General features: G+C 39.1%; 2 protein-coding genes across 3 annotated transcripts in view; both read left to right on the top strand.

Moving 5' to 3' along the window:
• The window catches only part of Pde11a (phosphodiesterase 11A), a 514,960-nt gene extending 510,146 nt beyond the window's left edge, over window positions 1–4,814 (top strand). For both annotated transcript variants that reach the window (XM_087200903.1, XM_004857742.4), the window contains exon 20: window positions 175–4,814. In XM_087200903.1, coding sequence (XP_087057029.1) covers window positions 175–330 — 156 coding nt within the window. In that variant the 3' untranslated portion in view covers window positions 331–4,814. The remainder of the gene's footprint in view (window positions 1–174) is intronic.
• A 5,531-nt stretch (window positions 4,815–10,345) lies between these two features.
• LOC101699979 (intraflagellar transport protein 70B) lies at window positions 10,346–13,107 on the top strand. The gene has a single exon (XM_004857741.4). It carries the CDS (start codon window positions 10,584–10,586, stop codon window positions 12,579–12,581), a length of 1,998 nt encoding a protein of 665 aa, XP_004857798.2. The 5' UTR covers window positions 10,346–10,583; the 3' UTR covers window positions 12,582–13,107.
• The last annotated feature ends 8,495 nt before the right edge of the window (window positions 13,108–21,602 follow it).

The raw sequence follows: 21,602 nt of genomic DNA, 5'->3' as shown, positions 1-21,602 counted from the left end.
CTACAACACAATGGTGTTAAATGCACATTTACTACTTGTGAATAGCTCATGTTTACCAAAATAATTTTCATTTCTTATAGCCATTCTCATTCTTCTTACAAACTGAAGGTGGAAATCCTATGTATCAGTGACTCAGGTTCCTCTCCCCCTACCTGTTTTTCTGTTTTGTTTCAGGCATTGGTGAAGGTCAATGTGAAACTGAAGCCTATGCTAGATTCAGTGGCTGCAAACCGAAGTAAGTGGGAAGAGTTGCATCAGAAAAGACTGCTGGTCTCAGCCGCCGCTCCATCCTCAGCTAGCCTCATGGTGGCTGAAGTGGATGGAAACTAAACCTCTGTCTTCTCAGAGCTGCTGCAGAATGACTTCGGCCTGAAGGACCAGCTCCAACCCAGCCATGTCATCCTTTTGCTGTCATAGCTCAGACAGCCCTAAAGTCTCAGAATGTGGATGCCCTGAGAAGTGTGCCTGGGCTTCCAGCATGGAGTGGTCAGCAGCTGAGAGCTGGGCAGAAGCACAAAGGAGACGGAGCAGGGCACTTGGACCCTCAGCTGACCCTGATGATTGCACATGGGCTGAGACAAAGGCTTTCAGTAGAGGACAGTCAGGTCTGCCCAGTTTGAGTTGAGGGAAAATAGAACAGTGAAACCATCCTTATTGCTGCTTCATTTGGTATGTGCTCTTCAATTTGTTACAACCCAAACACAGCCTGATTCTGTAACCTTTCCTGGAGTGCTCTTTTGCTCCAGACTCTCCCAGAAATCCAGCTTTGTATTCCATAGAGGTATTTTAGTTTCAGTCCTACAGCTTCTTTTTTTTTTCTTTTAAAGATGAAGAAGATGTTTTTTGGGGGAGGAAAGAAAGGATGGACAAGAAAGAGGATAGATAGCTACCATGTGGTGGTATGGGGCATCAGAGCCGGGTACCTCACCCACAGCTTCTTGATATCAGATCAGAGCCTCCATAATTGCCTACCTAAAAGATAAAAGCTATACTATCCTTATAGATACCACCAATCCTAATGCCTCCCAGAAGTACAATGCAGCAGATGTGTTTGTCTGACTAATGTTTACATAAGATTTGTAACCTACAGTGAGATCATGGTCCTATTTTTCAGTTTTAAAATTCAACCTTCACTGTAGACCAAGCCTTCTCCCAGGAGAAATGGATTAATAGTCTTTAATTAAAGCAAAGAGGAAAGGAAAGCTATAGCCAGATTTATCCCAAGTGATCTAAGAACATCTAGGAACTATTTCCAACAATGAGAGGCATTTCACAGGACACACAACGGAGCATTGGAAACTGAACACTGACTAGCTTGAGTTCTACCAATGATGAGTTCTGGTATAAAATTTACTACCACTAACCAACTTAAAGCCAAATGCAGGAACCCTCAATTTTACATTGTGTAAGAAAGAATGCTTGAAAGATTAAGAAATAACAGTCTGAGCAGAAAGCTCTATATAGGAAGTCAGGCTTATAATAAATAAGAATAAACTCTATTGAATAGATGCAGTGACTAGAGTGCCTCTCACTTTACCTGAGAGGATCGGTATGTGTTATCCAAAGAATACTAGGCTAAAAGTGAGACTTTTACCATACCTTTGTCACTATTGATTGGATGACAGGGAATGAATCATTAAACTTTTCTGCATTTGTTTCCTTATTTGTCAAATGAGTTTTCAATGATTTTCAAACATGTGTTAATTTTAGAACTCTTTGTTGAAATAAATCCTTCAGTAAATCTCCGTGATATTAGACATCTAACAGCTGAAGCCCTCTGCTTGAAGCAGAGCTTGTAGATCTAGAGTCCCTATACATCTTCATCTCTGGTTACTTATCTGGTGGTCCACAAAGGGACTCTGAGGACTTTGAAAATCTTTGGACTAAATGAAACCTGAGATTTATTCAAGCTCTGAAAAATCTAAAATTTGCAAAACATTTTAGTTCTTATATTCACTGATCAGTATTAGTTATTAATGTTACCAATCAAATCTTAAAGAAATAGGGGCCAGGTTCCACAAGGACATTGTTTTCCTGGCACTTAGGAATCACTTGGGAAATGTTTGAAAAAGAAATTAGTAAAGGGGCTGGGGATTTAGCTCAGTGGCACCCCACCTTCCTTGAAAGTGCAAGGTCCTGAGTTCGATCCCCGGTCCAAAAAAAAAAAAAAGAAAAGAAATTAGTAAAATTTAAAGTATGAAAATGGAAGTTAGGGAAGGAAGTAATCATAGAGAAGAAGTAAGTTTTGTTATGGCAAGAAACAAAGTAAATTACAAATCAGACAAAGAGATGGAATAATGGAAGAAGGAGAATAATGGAATAAGGAAAGATAGGAACTGAGGCAGGTGCTAAAGGGGACTGCCATAGGGAAGGTGAAAGTCAATCCAAACAAAGAATGGCACTTCCAACCAAAGGAATGAAGGTGTAGAATCTTCTCCTCAATTGCTTAAGACAAAGACAACTGAGCAGGAAGGGGTTCTACAAAAAAGAGAAGGAAGGAATGGGAGCCCTAAAAAATAATGTTCCTAGCCACCCTTTGCAGATGTCTCTGCAGGGAAGACTGGAGAAACTAGAGGAGAAAATGAGCGCAGGAAAAATTGCCCCTGCAGAGCAGGTAAAAGGAGGTTGTTCAGATTTATGGATTTTACTAAGCCAGTTTTCTGAATCACTCCGCTATAAAGGAAAATAGCTTCTGCAGGGCTGTCTCTCTTCCTTCAGGTGAGGAACAAAGGATGGGTGGAGTTAGGAGCAGACTGGTCTGTGAGCTCATCATGTGTCTGCAGCTGTGAGGCACTGCAGGTGTTTCTGGTACTGTGCCACATCATGTTTATATCACAAATGGGAATTGAAAATCAGTCCATGTCGAGGCAGAGATGAGCTTACATCTGTTAACCTCCCCAACAATAAATAAATAAATAGCCAAGACAAATGGAGGCTGCTCCATCTACTGCAAAATTTTAAAGCCCGTGCTTTATGATAAAACTGGACCTTGGGTCTGCGCGAGACGTCAGGCAGCTACAAGCACAGTAGCTACCCTGAACGTGGATGCTGCATATTGCTAAGGGGAACATAATTTATAGCACAAACCCTACAGCTTCCACTAAGGTTGAGTTTTCCTCTCATTTTCTTGCCTTTTTATTGGCTTCACTGCACGGTTGCCAATAGCAACATCCACTGGTAGCAAGGGGAGTTCAACACCATTGCAATCTGCCATACAGTGGAGCCCTGACAATGTCAACCATCAATCAAGTAGCTGTTTGTAATTGCCTCCATCTATTTCTCCTGTCTCGAGATATCCTTCCTATTGTGGGTCAAGATTCAGAAACTGCTGACTAATGCCATGATCTGTTCCTCCGTCACCATGAAGCAGTGAAAGTGAGGGTAGCAGCCTTCCTACTACCAACAGCCCTGGAGGTTGGAGGTTGAACTTCTGAAGGTTTGAGGTATTTTTAATCCCTTTATAAAATAATTTATAATTTCCAAGAACATGAGGTTATGTGTGGTTTGCCATATATTTTGCTTTTCCAAAATAAAGAAAGAGAAAATCACTCAGTCCTTATTATTAGTGTTAATTTCCTATTGAAGGAAGGCATTTGAAATGTGAGCCTTCTTGTAAAACCTCAAACTGACCAAATTAAGGATGCTTCCTGGGGAGCTCTTGACATTAAGAGTTGAAATGATAGGGCCGGGATTTAGCTCAGTGGTTTTGCTGCCTGCTACGCAAGTGCAAAGACCCGAGTTCAATCCCCGGTACCAGAAAAAGAAAAAAAAAAGAGTTGAAAAGACCTTATCCTACTTTTTCTATGAGATGTATTTTTTTCAGACAGGACATTTATTCATATTAGTCTATATTGCAAATAACACACGTTCGGCCTACAATACAGTCTATTCTGGCAGGTAAGAACAGGTTGGCATTCTGCAAAGGGCACCATGCAGCGTACAGTAGACTGCAACTCCATCTTGCCTGGCCACTGGCTGGCCCTGTAATCCTGGGATTCTCCAGGTCTCAGGTTTTCCATCTATTAAATAAAAGCACTGACATTTATTCCATTTCCACAACAAAGGACAAAGTTGTGTTTTGCTTTTTAAATTTTTTCTAAAGCATTTTATTTTTTTCTCCTCAAATAAAATACTACCAAACCTAAAGAGCTCATCTTCTCACTAAAGATAAAGAATTACAGGTGTGCAGTACATATAAAAACAATATATATATATTTTTTTTCTTTAAATGTATCATATGGTCATTGATACATTTTGAAAATATATATTCTTTAATTTCACCCAGAACAATTTTAGATTATCTCATTTGTAGGTATCCCATTAATGATAGTCATTGATTTAGAAGTAAATTTATAAGATGAGTCAAAAAAGTTAACATTGTATGTGCATTTTCTCTGTTTCTAAAATCTGAGATGCCTAGGCACTTCCAGGTATTTTATATTTGCAGACATACTGGACTGAAAATAATCTTTACACGCTTTGTATTAGAGGAATGATAATATATCAATTCTCCTGGAATTTGGTTGCTTTTTCTGTGTATTAAATTTTATCATACTTTATTCATTTTCCTTAAGTCATTAAACAATCTGCTCAATTTACTCTGCAGTACAATTATTTTTAAATCTATTTCTAAAACAAAAAATAAAATAAAAAAAATAAAATCCATTTTTCCTGATAACTTTTATAAATTGCAGAAAGACAAAAAACAGTATCATCGGGCCGGGGATTTAGCTCAGTGGTTTCGCCACCTGCTGCACAAGCGCAAGGACCCGAGTTCGATCCCCGGTACCAAAAAAAAAAAAACCAAACAAAAACAGTATCATCTCCAGTAACAGCGTGAAACAATTTCCTTCAAGTGAGACAAAAATCTAAACATATTTGAGAAAGAGTTAAATATAAAGAAAGATGCTTTGGCTGGGGAAAAAAAGGCAAAAAGGATTCATTAAAGCAATGGAAACAAACCTAATTTGGGACCTTAAAAACTATGGCATTGTCCCTGTAGTGAAGTTTTATTGTTTGTCTCAGAATAACAGTCTCTGAAATTGTTATTCTGCCATGTGCTGTAAAGAACTCCCTAAATTCAAATGTACCAGGAATTTAAAGGTTAAATCTGGCTGCAAGGCCAAAACTTCGTAAGTTTCCTAAGTGAACAATAATAAAATAAAACACACAGATAGTGGAAATAAAATGAGGTATAATCTAGAGAATTTCGTGATGAGCATTTTGATTTAGCAATGCCGAATGTTGTCCATATCACTATCTTTCCCTTAGCTAATCATTTTGGGTTGTGCATTTACTTTAACTTTGAATATTCTTGCAGATTTGCTATATCTCTCAGCAGTACTAAAGATAAGTCATTCATCTGTGTAGCATATCTACACCAATGTCACTGAATATATACACTGGTACAGAAATATATTTATTAAGTAAATGAAATTTTTGCTGTGAAAAGTATGTTCTTTAAGACCATCATTTCTCTTTGTGCTCACTTTCTATGTACATATGTTTGTGTTAAAATCTTAATTTCTCTTTTTCTTTAGATTTAGATTAAATCATATTTAGATGAATTAAAAACAAGCATATAGTGTGGAAATAGGAAGCTAGGTTTTGTTGAGCCTCATTCCCTTGTGGGGGATATTGCTTTTACCATTTTATTTTGATGTACAATCATCTAAAAAGGATCCCCTACTGACTTGCTTCCTAATTATTATTGTTTTACACTAAACAAGGGAAATATGTCTTTAGTTGAGTTGTTTGAAGCCATTCCCTTTGTATTTCCCGGGCTGATGTTTCATTGTAAGAATATTACATTTTAGGCTGCTTGGCCATTTCACAAGCAACTAATCCATGATTTTGAAATAGACTGCTTTAAGAGACCTAAATATCTTTGTTTTTAATAAAATGCTTAATGTTTAATGAAAGCTCTGGAATAATCTTTATTTCTTTTGAGACAGCTGAAAGAAGGAAGTATGCCTCCAAGTACCTACAATTGAAATTCTGATCATGAACTTAGTCTTGATCTGTGAGGTTTGCCTCTCCGAGAGGGGCACTGGGACAACACTTTTAAAATGACAAAAGGTTCTTTGAATTACTTAAGTGTTTCTGGAGGTAGGAGACTCTGCAGCTAAAAGCTGGGTCCCTGTGTCCGTTACACATTGCTCAAATTTGCATGGGCAATTACACAGGGGGATTGCATCAATGCAGGGCTGGGAGCCACACCACGCTATACAATTACACAATGGCTTCGGTGCTTAAACTTTAAAATTCTTACACCATTGTGCCTGTTCTATTAGAACAAACTGCAGCAAATGATCCAAAGCCAATTCAAACGACTGGAGAGGAGGTGCCCAGGGAGAGAGGGAAGGGGTGCAGTGTGGCCCACTACTGGCCAGTGTAAGCAATCACTAGTGTTGGCAGTGGGAACTGCTGTCATTTTTGACTTTACAGTCTGCAGTTTTAAAGTGGGGTCAACAATAAGAACCCCCTAATTCACAGAAGGGCTGTGAGGGTTAATGAGGCAAGTTAGGCAAAGCAGGCCTGGTACTGAACTGCCTGCATAAACACAGAGCTTAGATTAGCTCTTTGCTTGGATGAATGGCTGGTTGTTTTAAAATGCCAGTATCCACAGTGTTGCCTTCTCTGCTAGTCCCTTTTACAAACCATAATGCTATTATGCTCTCCTTGATAGGTCAATTTAGACAATGACACTGTAAACCTCAAAATACAAGCTGGTTTTTTGTTTGTGGGTTTGTTTTCTTCCAGGTACTGAGGATCAAACTCAGGACTCTGCACTTGCCAGGCAGGTGCAGCACCACTGAGCTACATCCCGGGCCCCCTACAAGCTGGTTTGATACAGGGCACCAAGTAATCCAAAAATGGTGTTCAAATAAGCAAAAATAATCCAAACAAGGAAAATTATTGTAACTCCCAACCTTCTAGATATCCAAAACACAAGTTCGTGTTCTCTAAAATTGAGGAATGAATTCTAAAAACAACAAAGGATGAGTAGGAAACATTTATTGAGAAAAGGATAGCTTCTGTCTAAGAGAAACAGGAGGAGGACCTGAAAGTGGGTTGCTTGCCCACCTCACTCTTCAAAGGTATTTTATAGAGCAAAGCCATGAGGTGAGGCAAATACAAAATGAGACAAAACTATAAGATCCAATGGAAAATTACAAGGTGGGCATGAGGTGGGACAAAACCATGATCAACCAATAAGATTACAAGTACAGTCACCCAGGTAACATTGATTAAACAGGGATCAAATGGGAAAATAAGTCACGTACGAGGAATTTCCAGAAGGGAAATGGGCTAGGGAGATTGATGCCTATTTAGAATATCAATCACTGCTATTTATCCCCAGGGGAAGTAAGTGGTTGCAGTATTTTTTTTTCTCTTTTTATAATGCTAACCAGTGAATGTGTTTCAAATGTCTTTCGTATGGACTCCTCCAGCCCTATCTAATTGCCTACAAGATATCTCATTAATTTACCTATCTACAATAAGTTGATCAAAAGCAAAATATATTCAGAAAGGGAATTTAATTAAAATATTAATAAAGGTGGAACCTCAGTGAACGGAGAGTTCCTAATGAGGCAAAATGTCTCATCATCTAAGTATAAATATTCCCGAGTACACAGTCTTTCCAAAAGTCTTAAAAGATTAAACTGATGCTCTTAAAAGCCAGTCAACTACATTACCAATTTAGCACTTTTCTTTCCTAAGTATAATGAGTGATGGGATTGGGGGTTTGGATGCAAGGAAACTGGACTCTCAAACTGGCCATTTTAAAATGGCCAGGAATCAAAAAGAAAAAGAAATAGTAACTGGAAAATGGTTTTGCAGAGAACTTCCTTTAAGAAGATGTGTGCCCCCAGCTGTGGTTGAAATCCTCATGAGGTAACAGGGTTTACCAACAAAAAGTGGACACATTATAGGGTAAGAAAATATGCTTTCCAACTAGTTTTAAAAGAGAATGCCAAATATATTATATGTACAAATGGACTATTTTGGCAGGCCAAACATAAGCACTCTAAAAACCAAATATTATGCTTTTTAGCTCCTATAATGTTTGCCTAAATTGAACACCTCCCCATGGTAAAATGGACTCTCTTTATGAAGCAAAATCTACCCTGAGTCTCACTCCATTTTCTCAATCCCTAATTCTCTCCTACAAGTCTATAACTCATTTTATTTCACCCACCAAATGCTTTCCTATTGCTTGAAATTCTATTATACATTTATTTTTTGGTATATGCTCCAGCCTTTCAAGATTCTTTTAAAAAAATCCTTTATATTTCATGATATTATATTCCACCCTGTTTATTGCTTTCCAGGATTTGTATCATTAATTAAAGGGCCTCCTTTTACATCTCTTTCCAAAAAGAAAAAAAAAAACCTAACTTATTCCCCAATTGCCTATCAAAGACTCAATAAAATTCAGTCTATCACAGTAGCAGTGATGGTAATGCCAATTTCACAGTGTGGCTGGTGCACTCATTTCATTTTGAAAACGACCCTGCCCTCCATCTGTCTAAGCCGAATGTTCTGCTTTTTTCAAGCCAGGCCTCTGGAGCAACATCACATGAAATAAGGACAAAAACACAGAATAGCCTCCCTCCTGCCCACTTCCTGTGGCATGCTCATAAACAGGTAACACAGAGAAAGGAACCCCAACTGATTCCTCTGGGTATCATAGTTATTTGAGGGAGACCAGGCGGTCCTTTTATTTCTCATAAATTTTCAAGAAGTCATTTGAAGCTGAATGGTTTTTTTTTGGTACCGGGGATCGAACGCGGATCCTTCTGCTTGCAAGGCAGGCGGCGGAACCACTGAGCTAAATCCCCGGCCCCGAAGCTGAATGTTTTGATGAGATAAAATAACTTGTGAAATAGAATGACTAAAATAATAAAGGGCAATTCCTTGTTTCTGTGTTCTTTTTTACCTTCATGTAATAACAACTTACCTGAGGTAACAGTCCATACAGATTTTAAAATACTGTGCCTAAGTTTCCAAGGGACAAGAGTCAGGCAGGTAGTCAGCTGTAAGGGAGAAGACACATAACCTCTCATTACTGAGCAGCAATAGCCAGCCTCCTCCACCTATGTACCTTCCTGGGTATAAGAGCCTAAAAGAGTACACCATAGATCAGGATGAAAAAAGCCTCAGATCACAGTTATAAAAGTATTCCTCAGCTGCTCCTGTTCCCACCCAGTAAGAAAAAACTCCATCAATTCTCAGCAAGAGAGAAGAGTGAATAAGAACATAATATCATTTATTCTATGATGTGAGCAACCTACTCAACTCTACTTGTGACATTAGGTGATTAGGAGCTATAGACTCACACAAATTATTTCCTAACATCTGCTTGCAGCTGCAGTTGGGGCCAGGAAGTTCAAAGTCTTCTGCTCACACCAAGTTAGCTGATAGTTTAAAGAAGGAACAAAAAAGCCCAGTAATCTTCCCTCATATTTGCTTGGCACCATATTTCCTGGGCCTTTACAAACTCTATAGGACATACATGGTTTGGGTTATTTACAACCCTCTATTTGCTCTGGAACTTAGCTGTTGGATAGCAAGGCTCACCATCTATGAACCTAGATGTAGTCTTGAGCAAAAATTATGCAAATCTTTAAACAAACTAGCCCTATAATATGCATATTATAGGATGATTATTAACATTAGATATAATTATGTATAGGCCTATAAGAGCTGGAGTAGGTTCTGAAATTTACACATAGAAAAGACTGTGAACTTGTCAACCTCTAGAAATGACCAAAAAAAGGACTTGCGCCCGCTGAACCACTGTCCTTTGCTTTTTTTTTTTTTTTTTTTTGGTACCAGGGAGCGAACTCGAGTCCTTGCGCCTGCGCAGCAGGCTGCGAAACCACTGAGCTAAATCCCTAGCCCCTGTCCTTTGCTTTTAAGAAGTGTACCCTTAGGAGAGTATAAAAAGAACCAAGGCTTAATTTCCAGGGAATTCTAAAAAGATAACCCAACTTTCACATTTTGTTCCAGTCATTAAAAAAACAACAAACGACGCTGGTATGACACAACATGACTTCTAGAAGTCTTAATATCTCCAACTACATCAGGCCTTAAACCTCCACTGTTCGGGAGACCCAGGTGAGACAACACACATAGCCACCAACACTCAGTTTAAAAAAGAAAAGTCTGATATTCCCGTATATTAGGCGTCAAATACATTTAGTGTGCTTTTATTCCTCTTTAGAAAAAAAACAAAATAAAACAAGAAGGCAGAGAATATATGGCGCTAAATTTGGATTAGAAACTACATCTCCCAGGATGCAGTGCGGCCACGTACCGGAAAAACGCTCTGGCGCGGTGCATGCCGGGACGCGAAGTTTACGTCCCTGAATCGCCGGGAGCATTTCCTCTCTCACCAAATCATGTTACTACGGAGTTTGGAGTATTCCAAGACCGGATAAGAAATTGAGAGAATCGTACAACGGATTCTCTTTTATTCCTGAGGGGTTCTTTCCTCTGAAAACTAACTTCTGACAAATTTCCGTTTCCTATTGGCTCGTTTCCTTGGAAACCAACAAACAGCAATCCGGGCAGTTATGGTGGGGCTGAACAGCACCCAGATCCCTGACGGTGAGTTCACTGCGGTGGTGTACCGGCTCATCCGCGATTCTCGCTTCTCCGAAGCGGTGCAGCTGCTGGTCGCTGAGCTGCAGCGGAGCCCGAAGAGCCGCGCCGGCCTGTCGCTGCTGGCCTACTGCTACTACCGCCTGCAGGAGTTCCTGCTGGCCGCAGAGTGCTATGAGCAGCTGAGCCAGCTGCACCCAGAACTCGAGCAGTACCGCCTGTACCAGGCCCAGGCTCTACACAAGGCCTGCCTTTATCCAGAGGCCACTCGGGTCGCCTTCCTCCTCCTGGATAACCCAGCCTATCACGGCCAGGTCCTCCGCCTGCAAGCTGCTATCAAGTACAGCGAGGGCGATCTGCCAGGGGCCCGGAGCCTCGTGGAGCAGTTGCTGAGTGGGGAAGCAGGAGAAGAGAGTGGGGGAGAGAACGACCGCGATGGCCAGGTCAACCTGGGTTGTTTGCTCTACAAGGAGGGACACTATGAAGCTGCGTGTTCTAAGTTCTTTGCGGCCCTGCAGGCCACAGGGTACCAGCCAGACCTTTCCTACAACCTGGCACTGGCTTATTACAGCAGCCGGCAATATGCCTCATCTCTGAAACATATCTCTGACATAATTGAGCATGGCATCCGCCAGCACCCTGAGCTCGGTGTGGGCACGACCACTGAGGGCATAGATGCCCGCAGCGTTGGCAATACCTTAGTCCTCCACCAGACTGCTTTGGTGGAAGCCTTCAACCTCAAGGCAGCCATAGAGTACCAGCTGAAAAACTACCAGGTAGCCCAGGAAACCCTCACTGACATGCCACCGAGAGCGGAGGAAGAGTTGGACCCAGTGACCCTGCACAACCAGGCACTCATGAACATGGATACCAGGCCTACAGAAGGATTTGAAAAGCTACAGTTTTTGCTCCAACAGAACCCTTTTCCCCCAGAGACTTTTGGCAACCTCTTGCTGCTGTACTGCAAGTATGAGTATTTTGACCTGGCAGCAGATGTTCTGGCAGAAAATGCCCATTTGACTTATAAGTTCCTCACACCCTATCTCTATGACTTCTTGGATGCCATGATCACTTGCCAGACAGCTCCAGAAGAGGCCTTCATTAAGCTTGATGGACTAGCAGGGATGCTGACTGAGCAGCTCCGGAAACTCAACAAACAAGTACAGGAAGCAAGACATAACAGGGATGAAGAAGCTGTTAAGAAGACAGAGAATGAATATGATGATACCTTTGAGAAATACATTCCTGTATTGATGGGCCAAGCAAAAATCTACTGGAATCTTGAAAATTATCCAATGGTGGAAAAGATCTTCCGCAAATCTGTGGAATTCTGTAATGACCATGATGTGTGGAGGCTGAATGTAGCTCATGTTCTGTTCATGCAGGAAAATAAATACAGAGAAGCCATTGGTTTCTATGAACCCATAGTCAAGAAGCATTATGATAACATCCTGAATGTCAGTGCTATTGTATTAGCTAACCTCTGTGTTTCCTATATTATGACCAGCCAAAATGAAGAAGCTGAAGAGTTGATGAGGAAGATTGAAAAGGAGGAAGAGCAGCTGTCCTATGATGACCCAGATAAGAAAATCTATCATCTCTGCATTGTGAATTTGGTGATAGGAACACTCTATTGTGCCAAAGGAAATTACGACTTTGGCATTTCTCGAGTTATCAAAAGCTTGGAACCTTACAATAAAAAACTGGGAACTGATACCTGGTACTATGCCAAAAGATGCTTCCTTTCCTTATTAGAAAACATGTCAAAGCACATGATAGTGCTTCGTGATAGTGTTATTCAGGAATGTGTGCAGTTTCTAGAACACTGTGAACTTCACGGCAAAAATATACCTGCTGTTATAGAACAACCGCTTGAAGAAGAAAGAATGCATATTGGAAAGAATACAGTCACATATGAGTCCAGGCAGTTGAAAGCTTTGATTTATGAGATTATAGGATGGAACGTGTAGGTACAGCTGGTAATGGCTTTTGTGAAAATCTGTTACTTGTATTTCACACTATTTTGCACTTATCCTTGGCATTTTTATATCTTTTATGTTGAATTTTGCATACTTAAAATTATAATAGCCTATATTGTGTTTGAGGAACTTTTCTATTAAGATATGTAAGGACTGGGCTGGGGATTTAGCTCAGTGGTGCTGCTGCCTGCCTCACAAGCACAAGGTCCTGAGTTTGATCCTCAGTACAAAAAAAAAAAGATATGTAAGGACTGTACAGTTTCAGCTGAAGCACATCTGCCACCTTTCTGCTAGTGACAATCACCAGATCTTCCCTTGATGTAATAATTGCTGCAGAAACATCTTTCTATAAGGAAGTAATCCTTAATAGCAGTTGATACTGAACTATATAGTGGCATTAGTCAAAAGACTGTTGCAATAGGTGACTCTGCTTCCATGGTGACTGGAATGTAGAGTTGCCAGATCACAGTGAGACCATTTCTCAGTCAGCAAATAAAGACAAGTTTTTATCATCCTACATAGACTTCCTGTCCAGTAAATCTCATTCTTGACTCTTCCTCCAGTTGTGTATAGTCCCTCACTTTCTAGATCTCAACCAAGTCCAGTTTGGACCTGGATCTAAGCTTTTTTTTTTTTAACTGTATATCCTTTTATTGGTACATTTTAGGTATACAATGACATTCATCATTGGAAATTTGCACCTTTACATACTCTTGGTTGGATCTAAGCTTTTTGAAAGTGCAATAATCTATAATGATAATCTTTCCTTGGTTCTCTTTATCATATGAGATTCGGTGAATAATTTAACTTTTCTTCTATAATTGGGTTAAATCTTGAGTTTTGTAATCATCGTTTTACTTTTCACTTTTCCAGGATAGATTTTATTTCCCTGTGAATACTGACAAATACTAAATGTAGATGCTATCTAATCTGTGTAGGAAAAATCAGAACTGAACTGAGAAAGAAAAGATTAAGGTATAAGTCCCAAACCTTCAATAGTGTGTAAGTCTCAAGAAACTCATTTACTCTGTGGCATCTAAATCATTTAAACTACTAGATGCTCTTTACAATTATTTTTGACATAACATCTGATTCTGTAAAAGTCATGTAGAGGAAAGTTGCCATTCTTCTTCTATGACCTGGATGTAGTAACAACTCAATCAGGAAATAGAATATATAACTATTCAAATGAATATTTTCTGATAGTTTTGCTTACCACAAATGTTAGCCCCTCACAGTAGATTTTTAAAATTTTATTATTGAACATTGTAACATTGGTTACCAAGAAATTTGGATTTTTGTCATTTAACTTGGAGTTTTTGCTTATAACTCTAGCTATGAATGTGTATAGGACAGACTCTAATACCTGTGGTGGTTGTGTCTGAATTATTAATTTTGTAAATATTTAGAAATTACAAAATTTCAGGCGGGGGATTTAGCTCAGTGGTTTCGCCACCTGCCTCACAAGCACAAGGACCCAAGTTCGATCTCTGGTACCAAAAAAAAAAAAAAAAAAAAAGGAAATTACAAAATTTCTGTTCCTCTTTTAGTTTATCAAACAATATATGCCTTTTGGAGAGGGGGAGATTGTTTTTAATCCTTCCCCAAAATGATAAATTACCCTTCAGTTTGAGAGTTTTATTGGCAAGCTGTTATTTTTTTAACAGTAGAGAAGTTTTATTAAATGTAGGAAAAGCAACAGGCTCTGCAGAGCAAGTTTGGACTAAGTGAAAATAGGAAAAGAAGTGCACCCTGCTGCGTGAGAGGGGACCATCATGCAGGAGAGAATATAGATCCATTTTTCAGCCTAAAAGACAGAGACAAGGAAAGAAAAAAAAAATCTTTGTGGCATTTTAGAGAGAAACAAAAAAGATATACCCATAGGCCAGATATGTTAACCAGGTTTTCGGGTGTTGGAGACTCCTGGAGATGTTTTCGAGGTTCTTTGTCCCAAGCAAAGAATTGGTCCAGACAAGTACAAACAGCAAAGTTGTATTAAAAAATAGGAAAAGGGCTGGGTGTGGTGATGCACACCTATAGTCCCAGCACTCGGGGGGCCGAGACAGGAGGATCATTGCAAGGTCGAGGCCAACCTCGCTACATAGTGAGTTCAAGGTCGGCCTGAACTGCATAGCGAGACCCTGTATCAAAAAGAAAAAGGAAAAGAAATAGGATCTGCAGAGTGAATTTGGGCCAAGTAAAAATAGGAAAATAAGTACATCCTACAGCATGAGACTGGGCCACCATGCAAGAGGAACACCCTGGCCTTGAAAGGCTATTAAATGTACATTCCTGCCCCCCTCCAATTTTTCTTGAAATAATGAAATAATCCTCCTGCCCCTGGGGTGATGGCCTCCAGCTGCCGGTCTGCAGATTCCTGGAAATAGAAGAACAATTGAAGATGTAGTGGAGATTTAGCTGTATGATTTAAATTCACAACCCACCTGGAGTTTCCTTCATGTCCATATCTCAGAAGTTAATCAAATGTGTGCTGCTATTAAGAGAACAGAAGTAATGGATGGCAGAGTGGAAGTAGCAGATGCCAGAGCTACTTCGTTAACTAACTTACCAAATCCAATCAGTCCATACAACCTTGTTTTTAATACAAGGAGAAAAGCTATGCAGTCTTTCCAAAAGGACAAAGCCACATAGAACAGGCAGACAATCTCCAGTTTGTAAAGCTTTCTCTTGGAGTGTTTTCTTTTCCTGTCTTCAAAGCATTTATGTAAGAGATTGTGGTGTTTACTGCTGCAGAATGTATCATAAGATAAGAAATGAAAAATCCATCTTCCTTACCAACCCCCTTTTCTTTCCTTTTTATCTTCTGTTTTGTCAATTACAGGGACACTTCACAGACAGCTGGCAGCTGAGACCACAACCAGTTATAAAATATACATACCATACCTTTTGCAGTGTCAGATGAGCTAGCACTATGATTAGCAAGGTGACTTTAGAAACCCTTTAGCCATGGATGTCTGTAAATTGAGATAACATTTCTTGAGAAAAAATGACTCTCAAATTGGTAACACCAGAGAAAAATTTAAGAGGATTCACCAGAAGCACTGTAACTGTATGCAGTGTAATTTGTAGAATACATTGATTGAGCTTTATATTTGCAGTAATTCCCCATACTTTTGAAGCTCTGACTTTAATAGAAAGTGACTAAAATTTTAAAGATATGAAATATTTGTATCATTTAAAATGTTCTGTGACATTAGGAATTAAATATACTCAACTCTAGAGAACACTTGCTTTTTGGTATACTTACACTGAAAAATAGAGCCAACCATTAGCCAGGAGGTAATTAATTGATTACCCAAACATAACAGTCTCTTGGGAAGTAAGTCACTGTAAGATGATTATACTTGAGTCTGTTACTAATTGAGGTGTTTTTGGTTAAGTAAATTGGCTGCATTGAATTTAGGCCAAGACTGATCCTCCTTCCCACATATTATAATGTGTATATGGGGCCGGGGATTTAGCTCAGTGGTTCCAGTGCCTGCCTCGCAAGCGCAAGGTCCCAAGTTCGATCCCTGGTACCAAAAAAAAAAAAAAAAAAGCCATAATGTGTATATGTTAGAAAAGGAATTGTCTTCACAGGGGAAAATTATCAGAAAATAGTTCTATGTACTTTTCTAGCATGAAAGAAGCATTTGTTAAAACCAGGCATAGTTTGAATATAAATATTATCAAGTAAACATGTAAAATGAGCCCAGGTTCTTGTTCAGAAGTGAAATTTGCACATTTGTAAGATTAAACATATTATCAATGGCTGGATAACTTAGTTCAAAGCAATAAATGGCTAAAATTGAACTGTGCAAATAGGATCCTAAAAAGTATGTGAGGAGGCATTTATTGGTTTTATCATTTTGTCTACAGTTATTAGGAGACGAAAATGCTTATATTAAAGGATACATGATTAATAAAAGTCTCACTAGGGCCGGGGTTTTAGCTCAGTAGTTTCAGCACCTGCCTCGCAAGCACAAGGTCCCAAGTTCAAGCCCTGGTACCAAAAGCTAAAAGTCTCACTAGGGCCAGGAATTTAGCTCAGTGGTGCTGCTGCCTGCCTCACAAGCTCAAGGTCCTGAGTTCAATCTCTGGTACCAAAAAATAAAATAAGTCTCACTAACACTCATGGCAACTGCTATAAAAGGTATCCCCATAGAGTCCCCACGAACTCTTAAGATTGTGTTATGACTCAGCAGCAGCTCACTTGCTGGTCAGAATCTATTCTGTGAAAACCTCTCAGCTCCATTTATTCTAAATTTGCCAAAATCATGGCCTACAGTTTATGTACTTCACAAATGGAAAAAAGAATAAATGGAAAAGAGAATGGAAAAGAGTACATTTGGGAATGGTATATTCCATTTTTAAGTCAGGAAGTACTACAGCAAGAGATGGTTACAGCCTAACATTGTACAACAAAAGAAATCTCTAGGAATTAGGCAATAACAGAAGCACTTAGCTGAAAGGATTTTGTTGCAAGGAAAACCACGTACATATCCATCTATGCCATCATGTTGTATGTTTACTAGAAAAGGAAAAACTTTTTCTGTAATTAACATTTTTATTTCTAAATCTTTTATCCTGAAACTTATTCATCACCCTTAAACTGTTTTGACAAAATGCCAAAGAACAGAGAAGAGTTATGCATAATTTAACTGAGATGCTGAATCTCAGAAATGCGTAATCTCAGAAAGGAGATACATATGATTTATGTACAGTGTACATAAGATTTATAATAAAATGATTGGAAAAATTATAAAATTATTTTGTCAATAATCAAGTTAAATATAAAATGGAAAATCATAAATATAACCTGTAAAAATATTTATAGATATGACCTAAATAAATTTTTTAAATTACACATTGGGCATTAAGATAAACATCTGGAATGTATCTGCAAATAGAGCCTGAATGATGAGGGCTTAGATGAGCTCATTTCTTGAACCATAAAACTGAGGCTCAGAGAGACAATTTGACTTGCCCAACACCACAGAGCCAAATAGTGGCTCAGTTCTCATGTTCCTCAAGCTATACCACATTCTTCCCCTTAGGATTCCTCCCCTGCCAAAATTATTCTATCAGTGCTTAACATTGCTTCTTCCAGAGTTATGACTTCTACCACTTCCATTTCTGCTGATTACTTAATTGGTGATTTAATAAACTTTTTTCAAAATGCATTCTTGGGCTGGCCTAAATTGCACTGTAGTTTCCCAAGTGTGCTGAAGTGTCCTGTGTAGGTACCACATAGTGTTTGAGATGGGCACAAATTCAACTGCAGTGCAATCTGAGTTCGTCTCAAAGGTTCCTGACCCACCTCTTGTTTCATAACCTCTTTTTTAAAATCACTTTTTATGATTTCTTTAAATTAGTGATTTTCTTCTATCATAGTTTCTATCCACTAAACATGTGAAAACAGCTGTCAGTAGGCTTCACTACACCGCGAGTGCAAAGGGCTAGGAGGTACTTAACTCAAAAACCACAGCCAAGAGCCAGCTGTTTGCACAAGTATTTACAGTGTTACCAGAGAATCTGAAGCTTCGTAAAGCATTTACCTTACTTGCAAAATCCATTTCAGCCAGTCTCTTAAATATTTACCTTCTTCCAGAAGACTGATTACTTCTTTTTTGGGGAGAAATAATTGAAAGGAAGTCAAGAACAAGAGTACAGATGGAATCCCTGTTATCTACTCTTTTTCCCCCTTTTTACTAGTAATTCTCACTCAACGTCAGAATCAGCTGGTAAACTAAAAAAAAAAATAAAGATGTCTGCGCCCAAACCCTTAAACACTCTGTTTCAATTTATAGGAATGGGAATAGAAGGAGAAATCACTTTTAAAAGTCTCCCCCAGATTATTCTAATATGTAGCAAGATTAAGAAGCACTGTTCTATACAAATAGCAGTGATCATATGGATGCTACGTGCTGGTGTGGCAGGTGGGATGCAGCCTGTTTTGGGTTTGTCTTTTTTTTTGGTACCGGGTATTGAACTCGGGACCTTGTGCTTGCAAGGCAGGCGGCAGAACCATGGAGCTAAATCTCGGGCCCATGCAGCCTGTTTAAAGTGACCCTGATGTCTAATCTAAAAATTATGAAAGATGAAAAAGTAGAACAGATCGCAGAATCACTTTTTTTTTTTTTGTACCGGGGATCAAACTTGGGTCCTTGTGCTTGCGGGACAGAACCACTGAGCTAAATCCCTGGCCGGGAATCACTATTTTTAATGCACTCAGTCTAGGGTATTCTGTTTATTTACATGCATCGTTTTAACCAGTGAAACCTCTTAAAATGTTTTTCTAAAATACTCAAGAATTCTTAAATTTCTGGCTTTCATAGAAGGAGTTTGAAAAATCCTGAAGAAGACAGAAGCCATGGAATTTGACACTGGAAACCCTTTGAAGGGAGTTTCCAGAAAGAATTTAAGAGTATTTTCATACTTTTTTCCTCAAAGACATAAATATCATTTACCGTTGTATGGGAGGGAAACTTTCATATTCTAAAGAAAAGGGGAAGTCAGAGTTCCCTTCTTGCTGGCCAGGCATGGTGGCTCATGACTATTATTCCAGCACTCTAGAGGCTGAGGCAGGAGAATCACTGTGAGTTCAAGGGCGGGGATTTAGCTTAGTGATTCTGGCACCTGCCTTGCAAGCACAAGGTCCCAAGTTTGATCCCCGGTACTCAAACAAACAAAAAAACCACACACACACAAAAACCCGTTTTGCACCTGCTGACATATCAAGTACCTTTAGCTCAAAATAATCAATATGTCAAAGCAGCATGTTTTGGAGTACAATGTTGTGAAATCCTTCACTGTCAATACTACCTACTTTATTACATTTGCTAAGGCCAAAAGAAACTCTATATGTCCATTGCCATAACCAATTTATTTTTTTGTACTGGGAACCGAACTCTGCACCTTGCGCTTGCAAGGCAGGTGGCGGAACCACTGAGCTAAATCCCCAGCCCTGCCATAACCATTTTTACAAATGTTTTTGCTTGACTTTAGACACACCAATTTGTTCTTCTAATATGTACTGTATTCATCTGGTCTCCACATTAACATGGACTCCTCCAGACCAAATTGCAATCTCATGTGTATATTTATGTACACGCATACATCTTTTACAAATTTGTACTGAAATATAAAAATACTGGTCATAGTGATTTATAATCCGATATGCATTCCTCACCCTTAATCTTCTACTATCTCCAGATTTGTTCCAGTGTGGCTCTCAGAATGCTTGGCTGCACATTGGAACCAGCTGGGAAGCTTTTCAAACTCTCATGGCTCAGGATGCCTATCAGGACATTTGAAGCAGAATTCTGGGGGAGGAAACCCAAGTATCCTGGGCTTTTTCAGCTTTCAAAATGCAGCCCAAGTTGAGAACCACTGGTCTAAGCCAATCATTGCGATCCCATTTTTGTGATTGACAGGACTAGGGATATTACCCTGTCCTTGCCAAGGCCCGAGAAGGCTTGAAAGACTGCTGGGAAAGGTTTCTTTACTCACTGAAAGAAAGGTAGAGGATATAAGAATCTCTGCTCTTCCTCTGAACATTATTGACCTGAGTCTGTTGCCATCATCTTGTGACCATAAAAACCAATCTATGGGTAAAGGTGAGTTTGAAGATACCAAATACATAAGACGGATTTAGGCCCTTGATGACATCTTTGAGCCATTGTATTACCTACCCTGGAGTCGGATCCACCTTTGAGTCTCTTGTCAAATAGAAATTATTATCTTATTGTCTAAATTTGTTTGAGCCATGTTTTTTCTGTTTTGTTGTTGTTGTTATTGTTTTGTTTTTTCTGTTTTTGAAAGCACACAGTCTGTACTCGCCATTGACAGAGTCTCTCTTTAACCAAACTATACTCCACCTCCCCTGAACTTTGCAGCTAGACCTCTGACTTTTGAACTACCACATATGTTTTCACACTGCCCAGTTTTAACAAGACTCCTGCTAAGTTGATTCAGCTAGAACTCCCCTCCCTCTGTATCTGATTATTCTTGAATTTTTCCTCTTTAACCATGCCCCTGGTAATTTCTGATTATCCTGGCCTGTCCTCAGCAGGAATCCTGTTAGGACAATTTAGCCCAAATCCCTTCTGACCCTTGATATTTCCTCTCAATAATTTTCAGTCTACTGACTCTCATCCTACTCCATGGCTATAAATTCCCACTGGTCCGCGCTGTATTGGGAACAGAGCCCAATTTCTCTCCCCAACTACAAAATTCCACTGCTGTAGTCCTTGAACCTATGGATATAGTGTCTCCACATCCTGAATAGAGAATATCCTTCCATCTTAATGTCATAGAATAATTTTTTTCTTTAGCTCCATACATCAGGCATACATTTTGAATATTGTCCCAGAGGTGATGAATCTTTATGCAAACATCCAAACACTCTAGTAATCCAGTCTCTCTGGACAACTAATATCTTTCTGAGATCCACTATCACTCCTTAGTTTCAGGTAAGATGAACAAAATTAATTTACCTTTGTAAAGACATTACCTGAAACCTTGACTTTACTAATATTAACTAATTATCTGATCTTTAAATTCATGAGACTGGGTATGCCTTTTTTTTCTCGTTAGAGAATCCACTCATATAAAAGTAAATAGAAATTAAATTGACCTACCCAATTACAGTAGCCCTAGGTCTAAAGCTTGATCACTGCCTCTTGGAAAAAATACAAGATAAGCACCAAAGCATATAGTGATTTGTATGCAAAACATATGCTTCAGTTTTTGAACTTTCTCCACATTCATGTAAAGTTATTTTGGAAAATCTCAATAATAGACGAATAAAAATGAAAATGAAAACTCCATCAGCACTTATTCACATATAGTAAACCTAAGTGTTAAAGTGAAGCAATCTAATCTTTTCTCCAGTGAGAAATGCTAATCTATGTACTGCATTATTTCAGCCTTGGCCCTTTCCAGTCATAAACCTGGTTATCGGAAAAACTTCATAAAAAATAAATACTTTAGTTTTTCCTGATAATCTCC

This window comes from Heterocephalus glaber, unplaced genomic scaffold, assembly GCF_053883595.1.
Source record: "Heterocephalus glaber isolate CG9 unplaced genomic scaffold, H.glaber_assembly_v1.0 deba00000347, whole genome shotgun sequence".
In the NCBI taxonomy this organism is placed as follows: Eukaryota; Metazoa; Chordata; class Mammalia; order Rodentia; family Bathyergidae; genus Heterocephalus; species Heterocephalus glaber.
This window is presented reverse-complemented; position numbering and strand designations above follow the sequence as displayed.

Bases quoted from the DNA above. Each gene is read 5' to 3' on its own strand.
- LOC101699979 (XM_004857741.4), top strand. From the start codon at position 10,584: ATGGTGGGGCTGAACAGCACCCAGATCCCTGACGGTGAGTTCACTGCG.